The 19,654-nt window shown below is 44.1% G+C and overlaps 1 protein-coding gene across 8 annotated transcripts in view; it reads right to left on the reverse strand.

The window, feature by feature from the left end:
* Window positions 1-215: 215 nt before the first annotated feature.
* GMCL1 (germ cell-less 1, spermatogenesis associated) overlaps window positions 216-19,654 on the reverse strand; it is a 196,954-nt gene continuing 177,515 nt past the window's right edge. For 4 of the 8 annotated variants that reach the window (XM_069766552.1, XM_069766553.1, XM_069766549.1 and 1 more), the window contains one exon: window positions 216-997. In XM_069766552.1, the coding sequence (XP_069622653.1) occupies window positions 869-997 (129 nt within the window). In that variant the 3' untranslated portion in view covers window positions 216-868. The other 4 variants (XM_069766551.1, XM_069766550.1, XM_069766548.1 and 1 more) reach the window with 1 other exon arrangement.

A 19,654-nucleotide genomic window follows, 5' to 3' on the forward strand; every position in this document is an offset into this window, starting at 1 on the left:
TTTTGACCCAATGCAACAATGCAGCAGATCACCGTTGTGGCTTTCCAGAAGAATATGTCTGGATATGCTAGAGGAGCCAGGTTCTCAGATCTCAGTGATATTGCTTTGATCATAGGAATCTGAAAGAAATCTCCCCAAGCTCACTACACATGAATAAAGACTTACTGTGAACAATTTGGAGTTGTTGTAAATATGGAGACCGGGACTACCTTAGCAATTATTCAGCAATCTTTGTTTTTATTTTGAACCCAAGTGTAATGATTACAAAACAGTCTGCCGACTACAGTACATCTGACCTCACACCTCTGATAAGAAGCCAACATGGGTCAACAGGACCTTCTTAGGTCTTTCGTTACTCTACAGGCCAGCAGAGGGTTGAAGATCTTTAAGGCTTGTGGGTGAACAAGGAAAAAAACATATAAAGGAAAACTCACAACAGGAATCTTACTGCTAATGTGAAACGCTGCTCTGCACGAACTCACCCTGTGCAGATCGCAGCTCGGCAGCAGAAATTTAAATAGAAATGTAAAAAAAAAAAACAACAACTGCACAGCAGGATGTTTGCACCTTCAGAGTACGAGTCAGAAAAATAAAATTAATAAAAAACAAAACAAAGGCTTCATCTTTGAATATCATGGGTATTCCGTAGACACTCTTGGCTTGCAATGTTTGGCAGAAGGGCCTACATTCTGAGGTGGTGATTAGATACACATCGTGCAGTGCAAGTCCATCGGTTACACATCTTCTGCCGTCTGCGCTATTACAGACAAAGTGTCAACAGAATAAACCTGAAAGGCGAAAACTACTGAAAAATGTTCCCTTTTTATGGAGTACATATTGGAGTTTATCATGTAGGCAGTGGCCCCTATTAGATGTCAGGACTTTCCACCTGTCCTTCTGCGTCCACTCGTTTTTCAGGGGACGTGTAAAGGAAGTTGCAGCAGATGTAGAGAGGAAACACGAGGAGGCGACTGTCCAGATTCATCACCACTTGTTCCTGCAGAGAAATCAGAATAATTAGTGAAAACAAAGAAATTATCACAGAAGGAGCTAAAGCAGGCGGAGATGTGGAGTCTTCCTCTGACCTCTGCCTTTGCGCCATTAACACAAGTTTCATATTTTCCACAACAAATCCACATGTTGTATCCTGTGGATTTTCACACCTGTACTATAGGTCATTTCAGTGAGACTTTGGATGCAGTCGGCGTTTTTACAGGTAAAATAAATATAGTGGGGGGCCAGGCCTACACAAGGTTCTGTAAAGTAGAAAAGTTATAAGCCAGGTACTTGAAGGATCGCCTTGGCGGAGGTCCATGTGTTAAGATGCCTTCAGATGGCTTGAAGAAGGAATCATTTACACATGACACTGTGCCCTGGAGGCTTCCATATTCACAGATACAATAACTAGGCTGATGACCAACCTCAAAGGGAAACCACAAAATAGGATGGGATGCCGATGGCAGCCAAAGAGCATCTGCCCCTTTTGTTTTAATGATTGGCAAGATTTCAGCACCAGGATAATTACTGATATGAGTCACAGAACTTTAGAAGGGAAAGTATCGACGGAAAGTAAACCATAAAATTAAGATTTTTTTTACTTAACGTATTTTTTTTTTTGCAATTTATTTTTGTATATCTATAGTGAGCATGTGCAAAGGTCACTGAAAGGAGTGAAAGCAGGGACTGATTGGTGGATCCTGTGTAATCTACACTATTATAGAGCTGCTGCCTGTCATCGTAATCCAATGAAAGGAGAAAAAAAACTGACAAAATTTTTTTTTTTTTAAGTCCCATTCCCTTTAAATTATATGTATACTTTAAGACTTGTCGGGGGATTGAAAGCAGAGGTGTTTTAGAGCTAAACACCTTTTCCCTTACATGTGTTAAGTACAACATCACAGCTCAGTAACATAGTATATGGGCAGCACGGTGGCTCAGTGGTTAGCACTGTAGCTTTCCAGCACTTTACAGTTTTGCAAGGATTTTCTATGTTCTCCCCGTGTTTGTGTGGATTTCCTCTGGCTTTAACGATTTCCTTCACACTACAAAGATATACCGATAGGGAATATATATTGTGAGCCTCAATGGGGACAGTGATGATATCTGTGAAGTGCTATATATACAGTGGGGAAAATAAGCATTTCATACACTGCCGCTTTTTCCCGCCTAAAAAGAATGGAGAGATCTGTCATTTTTATTTTAGGTACACTTCACCTGTGAGAGGCAGAATCTAAAAATAAAAAAAGGAAACAGAACATTGTATGATATTTACATAGTGTATGTGCATGTTATTGCATGAAATATATATATATGACTCAACTGAAAAACAGAACTTAATATTAGGTAGAGAAACCTTTATTTGCTATTACAGAGGTCAGACGTCTCCTGTAGTTCTTGACAAAGAATGCACAGGGATTTTGGCCCATTCCACCATACAGATGTTCTCCAGAACATTCAGGTTTTGCAACTGTTGCTGGGCAACATTGACTTTTAGCTCCCTCCAGAGATTTTCTATTGTGTTCAGGTCTGGAGACTGGCTAGGACACTCCAGGACCTTGAAATGCTTCTTACAGAGCGACTCCTTAGTTGCACTCCCCGGGTATTTCGGGTCATTGTCATGCTGGAAGACTCAGCAAAGACCTATTATTATTTATTTATTTATATAGCACCATTAAATCCATGATGCTGTACATGAGAAGGGGTTACATACAAAGTTATAGATATTGTTTACAGTAAACAAATTTACAATGACAGACTGGTACAGAGGTGAGAGGACCCTGTCCTTGCGGTCTTACAGTCTACGGGATAATGGGGAAGAGACAGAAGGTCGGATGTGCAGCAGCTCCGGTGGTGGTGACGTGGCGCTCTGGTGGTGGTGACGCGGCAGCTCGGGTGGTGGTGAAGCGGCAGCTCGGGTAGTGGTGAGGCGGCAGAATGGTTATTGCAGGCTGTAAGCTTTCTTGAAAAGATGGGTATTCAGGTTCCGTCTGAAGGATCCGAGGGTGGTGGATAATCGGACGTGTTGAGGCGTGGAATTCCAGAGGATGGGGGATATTTGGGAGAAATCTTGGAGGCGGTTGCGTGAGGAACGAATAAGTGTGGAGGAGAGTAGGAGGTCTTCGGAGGACCCAAGATTGCCTGAGGGAAGATATTGGGACATTATTTCAGAGATATAGGGAGGGGACAGGTTGTGGATGGCTTTGTAGATCAGTGTTAGTAGTTTGAACTGGATTTGTTGGGGAATTGGGAGCCAGTGGAGGGATTTGTAGAGGGGAGAAACAAGGGAGTAGCGAAAGAGGTGGATTAGGCGGGCAGCAGAGTTGAGGACAGACTGGAGTGGTGGAAGAGAGTTAGTGGGGGGCCACAGAGAAGGGTGTTGCTGTAGTCGAGGTGGGAGATGATGAGGGCATGCACAAGAGTTTTAGTAGATTGAGGGCTGAGGAAGGGACGGATTCTGGCAATATTTTTGAGTTGGAGGCGACAGGAGGTAGCAAGTGTTTGGACGGTACTCCGAGGCAGCGGGTTACAGGTGCGGGAGAGAGTGTGATGCCGTTTACCATAATAGATAGATCATGTAGGGGAGATAGGTGAGGTGGAGGAAAGATGATGAATTGGGTTTTGTCTCCATTGAGTTTTAGGAAGCGAGAGGTGAAGGAGGATATGGCTGATAAAACACTCCGGGATTCTGGACAGCAGGGAGGTGACATCTGGGCCAGGGAGGTAGATCTGAGTGTCGTCCGCATACAGGTGGTACTGGAAGCCATAGGACTTTATGAGTTGTTCTAGGCCAAGGGTATAGATGGAAAAAAGTAGGGGCCCCAGGACAGAGCCTTGAGGAAAAAGAACAGAGAGGGAAGGATGAGGAGGTAGTGTGGGAGTGTGAAACGCTAAATGTGTGGTCAGAAAGGTACGAGGCAATCCAGGACAGGGCAAGGCCTTTGATGCCAAGGGAAGAAAGAATCTGTAGCAGTAGGCAGCGGACGACTGTGCTGAAGGCAGAGGACAGGTCGAGAATGAGGAGGATGAAAAACTGTCTGTTGGCTTTGGCTGTAAGTCATTAGTAATTTTGGTCAGGGCAGTTTCAGTGGAGTGGTGGGGGTGGAAGCCAGATTGGAGGTCGTCAAGGAGAGAGTTAGATGAGAGGTGGGAGGAAAATTGAGCATGGACATGCTGCTCAAGGAGTTTTAAAGCAGGAGCAGTGATATGGGGCGATAGTTGGGCATAGCAGTTGGGTCAAGGTTTGTTTTTTTGAGGATGGGTGTGATGGTGGCATGCTTGAAGACAGAGGGGAATGTACCAGAAGATAGCGATAGGTTGAAGAGATGGGTTAGGGCTGGAATGAGCGTGTTAGTGAGGTTGGGGAGCAGGTGGGAAGGGATGGGGTCAAGGGCACAGGTGGTGAGGTGTGATGTGGAAAGGAGGTGAGTAAGCTCTCTTTCAGTGATGTTGGAGAGGGAGGTTATTAGGGAAGGGCAAAGGTCTGGTATATGGAGTGGTTGGGGTGTTGGAACAGTAAAGGTTTGCCTTGTTTGGTCAATCTTATTTTTGAAGTAGGTGGCAAAGTCCTCAGAAGAGATGAGGGGAGTTGGAGGTTGCAGTGGTGGGTGGAGGAGAGAGTTGAATGTGCTGAACAGTTGTTTTGGGTTGTAGGATAATGAAGATATAAGGTTTGTGAAATAGGTCGGTTTAGCAGAGGTGAGGGCTAATTTGAAGGCAAGTGTAGCTTGTTTGAAAGCAGTGAAGTCGTCTGGCAGGTGTTTTCTTCCAACGCCGCTCCAAGACCCTGGAAGCTTGTCGAAATTTTTTAGTGAGATTGTTGTGCCAGGGTTGCCTATTGATTTGTCGCACTTTGCCATGCATGAGAGGGGCGACAGTATATGGCTGATGTGAGGGTGGAGTTACAGAAAGAAGTGGCGCTGTCTGTATCGTGGAGTGAAGATATGGAGGACAGAGGTAGAAGAGAATCTGTGAACATCTAGGTGAGTGAGGTTTCTACCAGGATGTGCTAGTGGCTGGACATGGGGAGCGGGTGAGGAGGACAAGGATGAGAAGGTAAGTAGATGGTGATTAGATGGGGGGGAAGGGAGAGGTTGTGAGATTAGATAGAGAACAGAGGCGGGTGAAGATGAGGTCTAGTGTATGTCCGTCTGTGTGGGTGGCTGTGGAGGAAACTTGAATGGTATAAGTTGAATGGAACAGGTCAGATATGACCTTGGTCAGATGTGACATCATTTGAAGTATGACATCTTTTAAATGTAACATCAGAAATATACCAGAAATATTCCAGAAGTCGACCAGACGGTAAGACTAATCACGGTCTTCTAATTCTACATGCCTTTCTTTTCTTCCCCTGCTCTTTAACCATGCTGACATTTGCTCTCACTGTTTTTGCTCCACTAATCCTCACTTTCCGGGGGGCGTGGCCAGGATGCTGAGGAGAACGGACGTGTATCGGTGAGCTCTCCCGGCCGTTCTTCTCACCGAGCTCCTGCCTCACTAAACGGCAGTTTGCAGCCTCGGTGGAAGTGGAGGAGACGCCGGGAATAACCGGGGAAGCACGGGAGTCGCGTCTGCTCCGGAGAGAGACGCAGCTGCATAGCCGCGTCGGCAGAGGTGCTGGGTGAGCTGAGTGGCAGTGAGCTCCCTCCTGTCCGCAGGCATTACCTTACTGGCGATTGTCCGCCGGTGCGCTTGGAGCGGTGAAGGGGTCGAGGGAGAGCCGGGATCAGTGCTTTGGCTTGGTTCCTCCCCCCTGAAGACTCGGAGCTGCTGGTGGCGGGAACAGAGCAAGGAGACGACGGCCATCTTGGACACGTGGAGGAAGCTGTGAGGCTGTGGGATTGCAACCCTGAGGTAACTAGGATTTGCGGGGCTGGCCTGGCTGCTGCAGCGTAGACACCGGACTTGTGGATTGAAAGGGGTGCTTTTCTCCCTCCCTTCCCCCCCTCTCTAAACGCTGCAGAACTCTCCTAATGCAAAACAAGGGGTTAATCCCTATGAACCTACAGATCATAGCGCACTGCTGCCACCTCTCGTGCCCCTTCTGTGAACTGTGCTGATTGCAAATAAATATGCAGCAAATCGCATAGAGAAATGACTCTGTAATCCTTTAGCTAGTGATATCCGTACCACTACTAATACCTAGTGGACGCATACTGAATAACACGTTACAAGAATTATCTTTATATTACCTACATATTTCCGGAAGTCGCCATGGGTCCTGCTAAACAGCAGCTGAGAAGCTGAAGACCTATGCTAGGGAAACTAACTCTGCATCTGTGCAGAAATCTTTAACTCCTTCATGACCCAGCCTATTTTGACCTTAATGACCTGGCCGTTTTTTTTAATTCTGACCAGTGTCCCTTTATGAGGTAAAAACTCAAGAACGCTTCAACGGATCCTAGCGATTCTGAGACTGTTTTTTCGAGACATATTGAGCTTCATGATAGTGAAAAATTTAGGTCGATAATTTTTGCGTTTGTGAAAAAAACGGAAGTTTGGCGAAAATTTTGAAAATTTTGCAATTTTCAAATTTTACATTTTTATTCTGTTAAACCAGAGAGTTAATAAATAACATTTTCCACATGTCTACTTTACATCAGCATAATTTTGGAAACAAATTTTTTTTTTTTGCTAGGAAGTTATAAGGGTTAAAATTTGACCAGCGATTTCTCATTTTTACAACAAAATTTACAAAATAAGTTTTTTTTAGGGACCACCTCACATTTGAAGTCACTTTGAGGGGTCTACAGGTCCTTCTCAAAAAATTAGCATATAGTGTTAAATTTCATTATTTACCATAATGTAATGATTACAATTAAACTTTCATATATTATAGATTCATTATCCACCAACTGAAATTTGTCAGGTCTTTTATTGTTTTAATACTGATGATTTTGGCATACAACTCCTGATAACCCAAAAAAACTGTCTCAATAAATTAGCATATTTCACCCATCCAATCAAATAAAAGTGTTTTTTAATAACAAACAAAAAAACCATCAAATAATAATGTTCAGTTATGCACTCAATACTTGGTCGGGAATCCTTTGAAGAAATGACTGCTTCAATGCGGCGTGGCATGGAGGCAATCAGCCTGTGACACTGCTGAGATGTTATGGAGGCCCAGGATGCTTCAATAGCGGCCTTAAGCTCATCCAGAGTGTTGGGTCTTGCGTCTCTCAACTTTCTCTTCACAATATCCCACAGATTCTCTATGGGGTTCAGGTCAGGAGAGTTGGCAGGCCAATTGAGCACAGTAATACCATGGTCAGTAAACCATTTACCAGTGGTTTTGGCACTGTGAGCAGGTGATAAGGGGGTGATAAGGGGGGCTTTATTTACTATTTTTTTTTATTTTGATCACTGTGATATAACCTATCACAGTGATCAAAATGTACCTGTAACGAATCTCTACGCATGCGCCTGCCATATTGGAAGATGGCACCGCCCATCGAAGATGTCGGACGGACACCGGGAGGGTCCCTGGGACTCCAGCGGCACGGGGGGTGGGATCGGACAGCGGGGGGATGAAGGCACGAGGAAAGCAGCGGAGGGCAGCGGAGCACAAAACGGAGGGGAGGAAAGACTGACAGCGGCGGCAGATCGCCGCTGTCAGTCGGTGGGGGGGTTAGATCACGGTCTCCAGCCATGGCCGATGATATTGCAGCATCGGCCATGGCTGGATTGTAATATTTCACCAAATTTCATAGGTGAAATATTACAAATTGCTCTGATTGGCTGTTGCACTTTCAACAGCCAATCAGAGCGATCGTAGCAACGTGGGGGAAAAGCCACCCCCCTCCCCGAGCTAAAGTACCACTCCCCCATCCCTGCAGATCGGGTGAAATTGGAGTTAACCCTTTCACCCGATCTGCAGGGACACGATCCCTCCATGACGCCACATAGGCGTCACAGGTCGGATTGGCGCCGACTTTCCTGACGCCTACATGGCGTCACAGGTCAGGAAGGGGTTAAATAAATCAACTCAGGATGAAGAAGCAGAGGACATAGCTCCAGACATAGCTCCGTAATGATACGTTAAATTTGGGTGAGAATATCGTAGTTAGTTACCGATAACGGTATTTCTCTGATCCCATGACGGCACCATGGAGAGAGAGGGATCCGCCCTCAGTGACAGGAAACCCACAGGTTAAAAAGGTGGGACCTCTCCTCCACCTCAGTTTGGTTTACAGAGCCTTGCAGGGACTTTCTGCTGTAACGGCCACTCATCTGCCCATATGTATACAAAAGTAAGCAAGAGGAGGCAGCACTCCAAGTCCTTTTGAAGGTGAAAAAAATGTGATTGAAAAAATGTGGGTTGAATAAACGTCATTTTATTCACCTTCAAAAGGACTTGGAGTGCTGCCTCCTCATGCTTACTTTTGTGTGTATATATATATATATATATATATATATATATATATATATATATATATATATATATATATATATATACATACATATATATATATATATATATATATATATATATATATATATATACACACACTCCTTTTTTACGACACCGCGTGACATAAAACATTAGTAGTGTGAACACCCACACGTGAAGGGAGGGAGGGTACGGGTGCCGTCATGGGATCAGAGAAATACCGTTATTGGTAAGTAACTACGATATTCTCTTACCCCATGACGGCACCACGGAGAGAATTTCAAAGAATGAGTATTTAGGGTGGGACTACTGCCTCAAGAACTCTTCTACCAAAAGTTAAGTCTGAGGAGGTAGATAGTTAAGCTGGTAGTGCTTGAAGAATGTAAAGGGGGAAGACCAAGTGGCTGCTCTACATATCTGATCAATTGATGCTCCACCACGTTCTGCCCAAGAGGTTGCCACCGACCTGGTTGAATGGGCCTTAATTGTGTCTGGAACTTATTCCCCGGATGAGGTATATGACATCGTGATGGCATCTCTTACCCATCTCGCCAACGTGGCTTTTGATGCTTTGTGACCCTTATTTGGTCCCTGAAAGCAGACAAAAAGAGCCCTCCCTTTCCTACACTCCCTTGTAGCTGATAGATAGTGTGTTAGGCACCTCTTCACATCTAGTGTGTGTAAAACTTCCTTTTTTCTGTTTTTAGGATTTGGGCAAATGGATGGTAAAGCTATCTCCTGGGATCTGTGGAATTTTGATGCCACTTTGGGGAGGTAGGATGGGTCAGTTCTAAGGACCACTCTGTCTTCTAATATTTGGGTTAGAGGTGGGTAAGCTGACTAGGCCTGCAGATCACTAATTCTGCGAGCTGAAGTTAGGGCCACCAACAAACAGGTTTTCAGAGATACTATTTTTAAAGAAGCCTGAGATAAGGGTTCAAAAGGTGCTTTAGTTAGTGCCGAAAGGACTAGGTTCAGGTCCCATGGAGGTGCGGTGAGATGTATAACTGGTCTGGACCTAGTTGATGCCTTAATGAACCTTTTTACCCAGTGATTCCCCGCCAAATCTTGGTTATAAAGGGCACCTAATGCTGCAATCTGAACTTTCAGAGTGTTTGTTGCCAAGCCTTTCTCTAACCCTTTTAGTAGAAATTCTAGAATTTCCTGAATTGGGATTTCTTCTGATAGGGTAACCCCTGAAGTGGAGAGGAACTTTTTCCAGACTTTACTGTACGCTCTGGTAGTTATTGGTTTTCTACTGGCCAGTAGGGTTGAAATTAAATTTGAAGAAAACCCCCTTTTTGTTAACAGTTCCCTTTCAAAAGCCAGGCTGTCATATGTAAACTTTTTATTTGTGGGTGATTCACCGGCCCTTGGTGCAGAAGGTTTGGGATATCTGAGAGTACCCACGGATCCGCTATGGACATTAGGCGTAGCCATGGGAACCATATTCTTTTCGGCCAGAACGGGGCTATCATTATCACTTAGGCTCTGTCCTCCCTGATTTTCTTCAAGACTAAGGGAATTAGAGCGATCGGAGGAAAAACATAAGCTAGTTGGAAACTCCATGGAATTAGCAACGCGTCTAGAGCCACTGGACTCCCCCGTGGATCTATTGAGCAGAAGGCCTTCGTTTTCCGGTTTTGATTGTTTGCAAATAAATCTATATCCGGGGCCCCCCATTGATCCACTATGCGGTTGAATATTTCTGTGTTTAACTCCCATTCCCCCTGTTTTAATTGTGTTCTGCTCAAAAAATCCGCAGTCTGATTTTCTGACTCTTTGATGTGAAGGGCTGTCAGGGAGGACAAGTTGGCTTCTGCTTGTGACAGGATGGAATTTGTTACTTTCATTAGGAATTGAGACCTCGTTCCCCCCTGATGATTTAAATATGCCACTACCACCCTGTTGTCTGTCAGTACTCTCACGTGATGGGAACGGAGGGATGTTAAAAAGTGATTGACGGCGTACTGAACTGCTAAAAGCTCTTTCATGTTTGAAGTAAGGCCCTTCTCTTCCCTTGACCAAGGACCTTGGGCAATCTGACTGTTTAGGTGGGCTCCCCACCCCCAAGGGCTTGCGTCTGTGGTCAGGATTACTGAAACCGGCCACACCCATGGAACCCCTCTTCTGAGATTGGACGGATTCGTCTAGCGAAGCTTTTGTCCGAGAGGATATTTTTAATTGCTTCTCTAAATTTCCTCTTGCACGGGGTTCTGCCTCTAGTATCTCCCACTGGAGATCTCTGATCGCTCTGAGCCCACTGAACTGCTGGGATACAAGCTGTCATTGACCCCAGTATGGACATGGCTTTCCTTAAAGTGACCAGCGGAGTGAGACTCAAATGGTCCACTAGGCGTATCATGTTGGATACTTTTATTTCCGGCAGACGACATTCTTGCTTTGTTGAGTCTATTATTATCATCCCTAAGTACTGTTGCACTTGTGACGGGATAAGCCTGGACTTTTCTAGGTTCAATAACCATCCTAGATTCGATAGGGCTACCATCACTCTGTCTAGTTGCTGACTGCAATGTAGAGGGGAACTGCCCATCACTAGGAGGTCGTCCAGATAAGGGACAATCAATACATCTTGTTCCCTTATGTGGGCCATTACTTCCGCCATTAATTTTGTAAACACCCTCGGGGCAATAGCTAGACCAAACGGAAGTGCCCTGTATTGGTAATGTTTTAGTTTCCCTTGTATTATCACCGCCACTCTGAGGTATTTTTGGAAATCCGGATGGATTGGCACATGATAATATGCGTCTTTTAGGTCTATAACAGTCATGAAACAAGACGGGAGAAGGGATCTGACACATGATTTTATTGTTTCCATTTTGAATTTCTCTATCACCAGGTATTTGTTTAATTGTCTCAAATTTATTATTACCCTGAAAGTTCAGTCTGGCTTCGTTCGAAGAAAGAGCGGAGAATAGAACCCCGTTGTCTCTTCCTGTTGCGGAACTTCCTGTATAACTTTCTTTTCCAGAAGACTGAGAACTTCTTTCTGGATGCTCAGTTGCTCGACCTCCGACTTCCCTTGTGGTGTTACCACAAACTGATTGCGTGGTATTGTGTGAAACATTAGCTTTAGGCCCGTCTTTATAATGTTTAAAGTCCAAGCACTTCCAGAAATTTTTTCCCAGGTTTGAAGAAAGTGGGCCAGTCTCCCTCCTACCTGGGGCGCACCCTCATTGTGGCTGTTTTTTATTATCCGGTTTGTTGAACATAAAACTTCCTCTTTTGAATTTTTTGTCTTCCCACCCCTCCTTTTGGTTTTTTGGGGGGCTTCTTTGCATGAACCTCCTCCCTTGAAAGGGCCGCCTTTCAAGGACTGATTTGGAAATCCTGGAAAAGCTTTCTTTTTATCTACTGGTTTCTCGAGGACATCGTCTAGGGTGGATCCGAACAAAAATTCACCTTCGCACGGTATGGAACATAACTTAGCTTTAGTTTGCAAGTCACCCGGCCAGCACTTCAGCCATAGTGCTCTCCTGGCCGCATTTGAGAATGAAGCTGATCTTGCTGTCAGCCTTACCGAGTCTATGGAGGCATCTGCTAAACATGCAGCAGCTCCTCTCATAGCTGACACGGAGTCCAATATAGACTCTCTTGGGGTTTTATTTTTTAATTGAGTTTCTAAGTGATCCAACCAGACCATCAGCGCTCTAGCTGTACATGTAGCAGCTATACCGGGTTTCAATCCCCCACTGGCGGCTTCCCAGGACCCTTTTAAGAAGACGTCGGCCCTCTTATCCATAGGATTCTTGAGGGTTCCCATATCCTCAAAGGGCAGGGCGAATTTTTTAGAAGCCTTCGCAATAGCGACATCTAATTTTGGCGCCTTTCCCCATGAGGCACAGGCTGGGTCATCAAATGGGTATTTCCTTTTGGGTGTTAATACTTTTTTATCCGGCCTTTTCCACTCCTCCTTTATTAGGGCCTGTATTTTTTCGTTTAATGGAAACACTCTATATTTCTTTTGTTCCAGGCCACTAAACATAAGATCTTGCACTGATTTTTTAGGACGAGTGTCTGCCAGACCCATAGTTGCCCTAACCATTTTTACCAGCGCATCCGTTTCTTCAATTGGGAAACAGTTGCGGCCCCTTTCTGAAGATGTGGAGGAGGACGCTGAAGCTGTAGAGCTGTCTGAATCATCATGCGTGCTATCTTCCTCGCTGGAACTGTAATCTGGGGTTTTTTCTTTACGTTTCCTCTTACGGCTTTTTACGCTTTTTAGTGCATCTGCCACTTGGGTTTTAATTAAGTCTTTAAGCTCAGACGTGAATCTCGGAGTCTCATTAATGGGCAAATCTACAGAGCAAAACGGGCACACTCTATGCTTATTTTTCATCTGGCATTTCTTTCCCTAAGAAAACAATAAACCCCTATTAGAATATACACTTTCACGGAGGTCACTTACCCTCCTAACGTGAGGAAGATACCAGTTCTGTTCTTGGGGATGCCTCCTCCATTTGAACCACAGTTTTCCTCCTGGATCCATCAGAGCCTCTGCTGCGCTGGGATCCTGAACTGCTGCGCTGTGTAGGCCTTTCTTTCTGCGAAGAACGGCGTTCCTTCGGGCCTGTTCTCACAGGGGCCTGTGGAGTTTCTTCCACCGACTGCTCTAATCCACGCATGGTGGTGTTTATTTGAGCAGCGGTATGCATCTTCCCTCAGGTTTTATCCTCATAGTGCGGCGCAAGGTAACATCCGGATTACCCAGAGGTACCCTGCGCCGCCCCGGAAGTGACCCCCGCGCCTGCGCAGTAAGTAACGCCGGGCCTCTCGCGCGCGCTCCACTAGCTGCTGGCTCACAGAAGGAGCGGAGCTGCCGCAGCTGCTCCCTGCATTAGGCCTCCTGTCGGTGACCGGCGTCACCTTCTCCTGTGAGCCCCATAGACCGGCGGAATTATTCCAGGTAGCCGCCGCTACCTATTACCGGCTGCTTTTTTGGAAAGGAAAAGAGGAGAGGCAGACTCGGTCCTCTTCACTGCCTCCCCTCCGCACATACCCACGAGGCCCGCTGACCCCGGAATGTGCCCTCAGGGAGGAATCCACCCGTGACCGTGGCAGGGCCCCCCGCTGCCTGTACTGGAATCCTGGACATGGTGCTGTGGGTTCCCCGTCAGGGACAGGAAACCGAACTGAGGTGGAGGAGAGGTCCCGCCTTTTTAACCTGTGGGTTTCCTGTCCCTGAGGGTGGATCCCTCTCTCTCCGTGGTGCCGTCATGGGGTAAGAGAAAGTTCGTCATGCAGAGGAGAGAATCTCGAGTCTGGAGGACCAAACAGAACCTTTACCTGAACGTATCCGAATGATAGAACAAAAACTGGAGCTGTGCGTACAAAAAATGACGACCTGGAGAACAGACTGAGGAGAAACAATATCCGTATAATTGGATTGCCGGAGAGGGCAAAGGGGAATAGCCCTAGTGACTTTGTGGAAAGATGGATCCGCAATCTTTTTCCGGAGGCTATCTTTTCTGCTGCTTTTTGCGGTGGAGAGGGCACATCGCGTACCTGGAAAACCAAATCTTCCGGGGGCTCCTCCTAGGCCCCTGCTGGCCAGATTTCTAAATTGGAAAGACAGAGACTATATCCTGCAATTGGCGCGAAAGGCCCAAGTGATTAAACATGAAGGTGTTACTGTGATGTTCCCAGATTTTTCGGCGGATCTGCAGAAAAAAAGAGCTTTGTTTACTTCAGTTAAGAGACGCCTGAAGAACTCCAACGTGATCCATTCAATGGCGTATCATGCCAGGCTTAGAGTGGTAGATGGTGAGAAGGCGGGTTTTTTTCAGAACCCGACGGAGGCAGAGGATGCATCTCCAGGAGAGAACAACGTCAGAAATAGTAACAATAATTCATGCCATAGTGATAGGAGAATGGAGGTTTTTTTCTTTTGTTCTCCTCAATGTGTTTTTCAATTTTGATGGTCCTTATAATGAATCTTGACTTGAGCCTAACAAACTGGTACTTTTGATTCATGTCAGTATTTGTGTTCACACTTAGATTTGGTCATGGTAATGGACACTTGCTACGTTTTTTACTACTGTTTATTCTTCTGTTCAATTATTACTGGTTAAATTGATGTTTTCAAATTGCCCCCCTTCTGAATAGTTTTCCATGAGAATTGTGGCAATATCCTGAATATATAACCATCTGGGCTCCTGTTCCTGGGAAGTTAATAAATATTGGTAATGGGAGAGTGGCGAGGTGCCCACTTCAGGGGCGCTTGCGCTATTCTTCCTGGTCTGAAAGCCTGGTTACCTTATGGGTTTAGTTAAACTAGGTGATTGGACCAATGACCCTGTGAATATTCTACCAGGGATGGGAAGGGGAGATGGAGGAAGGGAAGTGGGGGCTTAGTTGTGAGGTGGTAACATTGCTTTAAAGGGAACTTGTCACCCCAAAATCGATGGGGAGGTAAGCTCACGATCATCAAGAGCTTATCTACAGCATTCTGTAATGCTTTAGATAAGCCCCCGATGTAACCTGAAAGAGGAGAAAAAGAGGTTAGATTATACTCACCCAGGGGTGGTCCCGCTGCGGTCCGGTCAAATGGGTGTCTCAGGTCCGCTCCGGCGCCTCCCATCTTCATTCCATGACGTCCTCTTCTGGTCTTCATGCCGCGGCTCCGGCGCAGGCGTACTTTGTCTGCCCTGTTGAGGGCAGAGCAAAGTACTGCAGTGCGCAGGCGCCGGGCCTCTCTGACCTTTCCGGCGCCTGCGCACTGCAGTACTTTGCTTTGCCCTCAACAGGGCGCCAGAGCCACGGTGTGACGACCAGAAGAGGACGTCATGGAATGAAGATGGGAGGCGCTGTTCCAGACCTGAGACACCCATCGTAGCAGGACCGCCCCTGGGTGAGTATAATCTAACCTCTTTTTCTCCTCTTTCAGGTAACATCGGCGGCTTATCTACAGCATTACAGAACGCTGTAGATAAGCCCCTGATGACGGTGAGCTTACCTCACCATCAGTTTTGGGGGCGACAGGTTCCCTTTAAGGTATGCACTATATCTGATAATCTTGTTATTGGTGGTTTGGATTGATTGGAAAAGTATGAAACTTTCGTTTATGCCTATGCTTCAGTTTAGAGAAGTTTATAGGCATCTCTTGTTATATCTTTATGATTGTTACTGGTCAATGTTTTTTACTTCTTTGGAAAATTTTGTTAATAACCAACACTGCACTTATATTCTATAATCAGGAAATGATTTGTATGTCTTGGATTTGATGATTCTCAAAGTGAAAGTTATTTTTGAAAATAAATCTTTGCAGGTCCCACATGGCATCACTTAAGCTCCTTTCTTGGATCATCAGGGGATTAGGGACCGCTAGGAAAAGGAATATGGTATTTTCTCAAATACGTAAAACACAGGCGCAGATAATATGTCTTCAGGAAACTCACCTAACACCAGACACTATATCCAGAATGAATAAACCCGGGATACAATGGCAGAGACACGCTACACACACATCCTATTCTAGGGGGGGTGGTCATTATGGTTCATAAGTCTTTGCGATGGTCGGTTCAACTGGTTAAAAGGGACCCAGAGGGTAGATTTATTTTTATTTATACATTTATAGATACGATGCCTTATGTATTGCTCAATGTCTATAATCCACCACCAGCTAAGATGGAGATACTTCATCAAGCTGTGATCTTTGTATCGCAATATCCTGACGCGAAAATGATATGTATGGGTGATTTCAATATGGTACTTAACATGTATTTGGATAGAATGAGTGCTGCAAACTTGAGGCCTAGTAGCCAAGACACTACTGTACTTGAAGCTTTCATAAAGGAAATGAGCTGGATTGATTTGTGGAGACAGCAACATCCCCTTGAGAAGGAATTCTCCTGTTATACGCCAGCTGTTCGTTGTCTGTCCAGAATTGACCATGCATTTGGAAACGGTGCTGCATTGTCTGACCTGCGCGAAATTGAGTACCTTCTTAGGGCAGTGTCCTACCATGCTCCATTGATGATATGCCTTCACTTAAGCGGCCCCAATAGACCCAAGAGATTCCGCACACACCAATTTTGGATGTCCCTTATAGGAGAGCAAGATAGAATAGTTGACCAATTAGAGGTATTCATCGCAGATCATACTGATTTTCCTGATAAGCTGATAGTATGGGACACTCAAAGCATATTTGAGGGGATATGTCAGATCTACAATTTCATATATTAAAAGAGACCTGTATTAGGGAGCAGAGACTGGCTGAGGAATGTAAATTGTTGGAAGTTGAATATATCATTAATCCCTCTGATACTTCACTGAGTGGATGGCTGGGTAAGGGAAGGGTATCAGAAAAAAGCAAAAGGTATTCAGCTCACCAATGGAAGTCCAAAAGCTGTGGTTGTAGCATCGGAGCAAGGAAAAGACGTCTCTGCTGTGACGTGGATGAAGCACCAAACAAAGCAAAATTTCCAGCTCCAGGACGTGAATATAAAAACAATATTGCTTTATTCCATAATTTAAAATTGCAAAGGCTGACAATAGACCGGAGAAAAGATCACACGGCAGTAGTGACTGAACGCGTTTACACTAGGTTCTTAGTCCTCAGTACGGAAAGAGGCAGGTCACGTTTCATTTTGTGAAACCACCACAGGTGATAAAATAATTAACACACCCAAAAAAGTGAATTAAAAGTACAAACCTAAAACTGCAAGATAAAGGAAACAACATTAGCAAAAAAGAATAGCAAATGCATGGAATAATTATTATTATACATGGAGAAAAAGGAAGCAAGAATGCCGAAAATTGATTAATATTAGTAATATAGCATAATTTCCCTTCTGAGATTTAATCCCAAAGGGACCCTGGAATTGAGATTTAAAATCCAAAAGGCTTCCCTGTCTCTTAAAGTTCGTTCTCTATCCCCACCTCGAATATTTTTATAAATCTGTTCAATTGCAAAGATTTTTAATGATAAGGTGCGTCTATTTTGAACTTTTATAAAATGGTTCGAAGCATTGGAAACATGTCTAGTAGTGGGTTGTACAGTATTGTTTAGATGCTCCCGAAATCTCTCCTTTAATTTCCGTATAGTGGATCCAACGTAAAGCAAATTGCAATCTGTACATTCTAGGATACAGATCACATGATCTGAGTTGCAATTCTAAATGATTTTGATTGAAAAGTTTTTTGTTTTTTGGCACAGGAAAAAAATGCGTTTTTTTTAGCGTAAGAACACGTTTTGCATGGAAAAGACCCACATTTAAAAAAACCTTTTGTGGATAACCAATTGGAAGGATTGTTAGAAGCATTAGAAGATAAAAAACTTGGAGCGAGTGCAGAACCTAAAGTAAGTGCTTTCCTAGAGACTATTTTAATGCGGTCATTCAAAATTAGATCTACCATAGGATCGTCCCGAAGAATGTTTAGATTTCGGTGGACAAAATTGGAAATAGATTTTAAAAAAGTACTGTAGGTGAGTATTAATACTGGTTGGTTATCATAAGTTTTATTAACTGAGGAATGAGCTAAATCTACAGTGTTATCGCTAATCTGATTTTAAGTACCATTTAGGAGAGCTCTTGATTTTTTATCTACCAAATCAAAGTCTCTGTCTATGGCCCATTTAGGATATTTTCTGTTCTTAAGGCGTTCCCGAATGGTAATTTTTTCACTATTAAAAGTGGTTTCTTCATTACAGTTTCTTCTAGCTCTAGTTGCCTCCCCCAAAGGAATAGCTTTAATAGTATGACTTGGATGAAAACTACTCGCATGTAAAATTGTATTACCCGCAGTGGGCTTGCGATAGGTGTGCGTTTTAATAACTTGTTGCGGAACTCCAGATAAAGCTAAATCAAGAAAATTAATACTATCCCATGTAAAGGTAAATTGCAAATTGAAAGGGTTATTATTGATATAAAAAATAAAACTATCTATAGAAAAAGTGTCACCTTTCCAAATTAACAGTAAATCATCTATGAATCTCAAGTACCATTGTATGTATGATAGGAATGGATTGTCCACATTGAAGATGTAATTTTCTTCCCACCACGACATGACAAGGTTGGCTACAGAAGGGGAACATTTTGCCCCCATTGAAACTCCTTTAGATTGCTAAAAAAAACTTTTTTGGGTGTTAATTATTTAACACCCGTGGTGGTTTCACAAAAGGAAACGTGACCTGCCTCTTTCCGTACTGAAGACTAAGAACCTAGTGTTCGAAACGCGTTCAGTCACTACTGCCGTGTGATCTTTTCTCCGGTCTATTGTCAGCTATCACGTTGGAGGAGATTCGGGAAGCAGCCATGTCTCTCTGTAATGGGAAAACCCTGGGCCCTGATGGCATACCCATAGAACTATATAAAAGATATCTTGATCAGATAGGGCTGATTCTGATGCAGACCCTTTCTGGGGCACTTGCAGGACATTCACTCCCCCAATCCTTTTATGATGCCACCATAGTGGAAATACCTAAGCCAGATAAACCTGCTGAGGAATGTACCTCTTACTATCCCATATCTCTTCTTTATACAGACTATAAAATACTGACAAAACTGATAGCCAATAGACTTAAAACAGTAATATTAACCATAATACATGAAGCTCAATCTGGTTTCATGCCGGGGAGATCCATCTCCTCAAATATTAGAAGAGTGCAGGCTCTAACTCAGATAGGACACAAATATGAGAAGCCTTGGGCGATAGCCTCTCTTGATACTGGAAAGGCTTTTGATTCAATGGAGTGGATATTTTTGCAATGTGTTCTTCTGAAATTTGGTTTCTCAGACAAATTTTGTAAGTGGATTAAATTACTTTATTATAAGCCCAGAGCTAATATTCTTGTTAATGGCTTGCTGTCGGATTATTTCGACTTGGGTAGGGGAACCAGACAGGGCTGCCCACTGTCCCCAATGTTATTTGCTCTTTCAATTGAGCTAGTTGCGCTTGCAATTAGACAGGAACCTCTGGTGGAAGGAATTAAGATTAATTCTAGAGAGGATAAGGTGGGTCTCTATGCTGACGATCTGGTACTCTTTTTGGAGAGAGTGGAACAGTCTCTTTCAAGGGCAATTGATCTTATTAATTGTTTTGGGGAACTATCTGGCCTTAAAATTAATTGGAGTAAGTCTGTGATTATGCCAGTAATAGATAACATAACTGTACCCGTGTTACGTGGTTTAAAGGTGGTACAAAAATTTAAATATTTGGGCATCGTGATTAATCAAAATCCAGTTAGAGATCTTAGGGATAAATATATACCCTGTGGAGGATCTGATGAAAATTAAGTTT

This window comes from Ranitomeya imitator, chromosome 4 (assembly GCF_032444005.1).
Source record: "Ranitomeya imitator isolate aRanImi1 chromosome 4, aRanImi1.pri, whole genome shotgun sequence".
In the NCBI taxonomy this organism is placed as follows: Eukaryota; Metazoa; Chordata; class Amphibia; order Anura; family Dendrobatidae; genus Ranitomeya; species Ranitomeya imitator.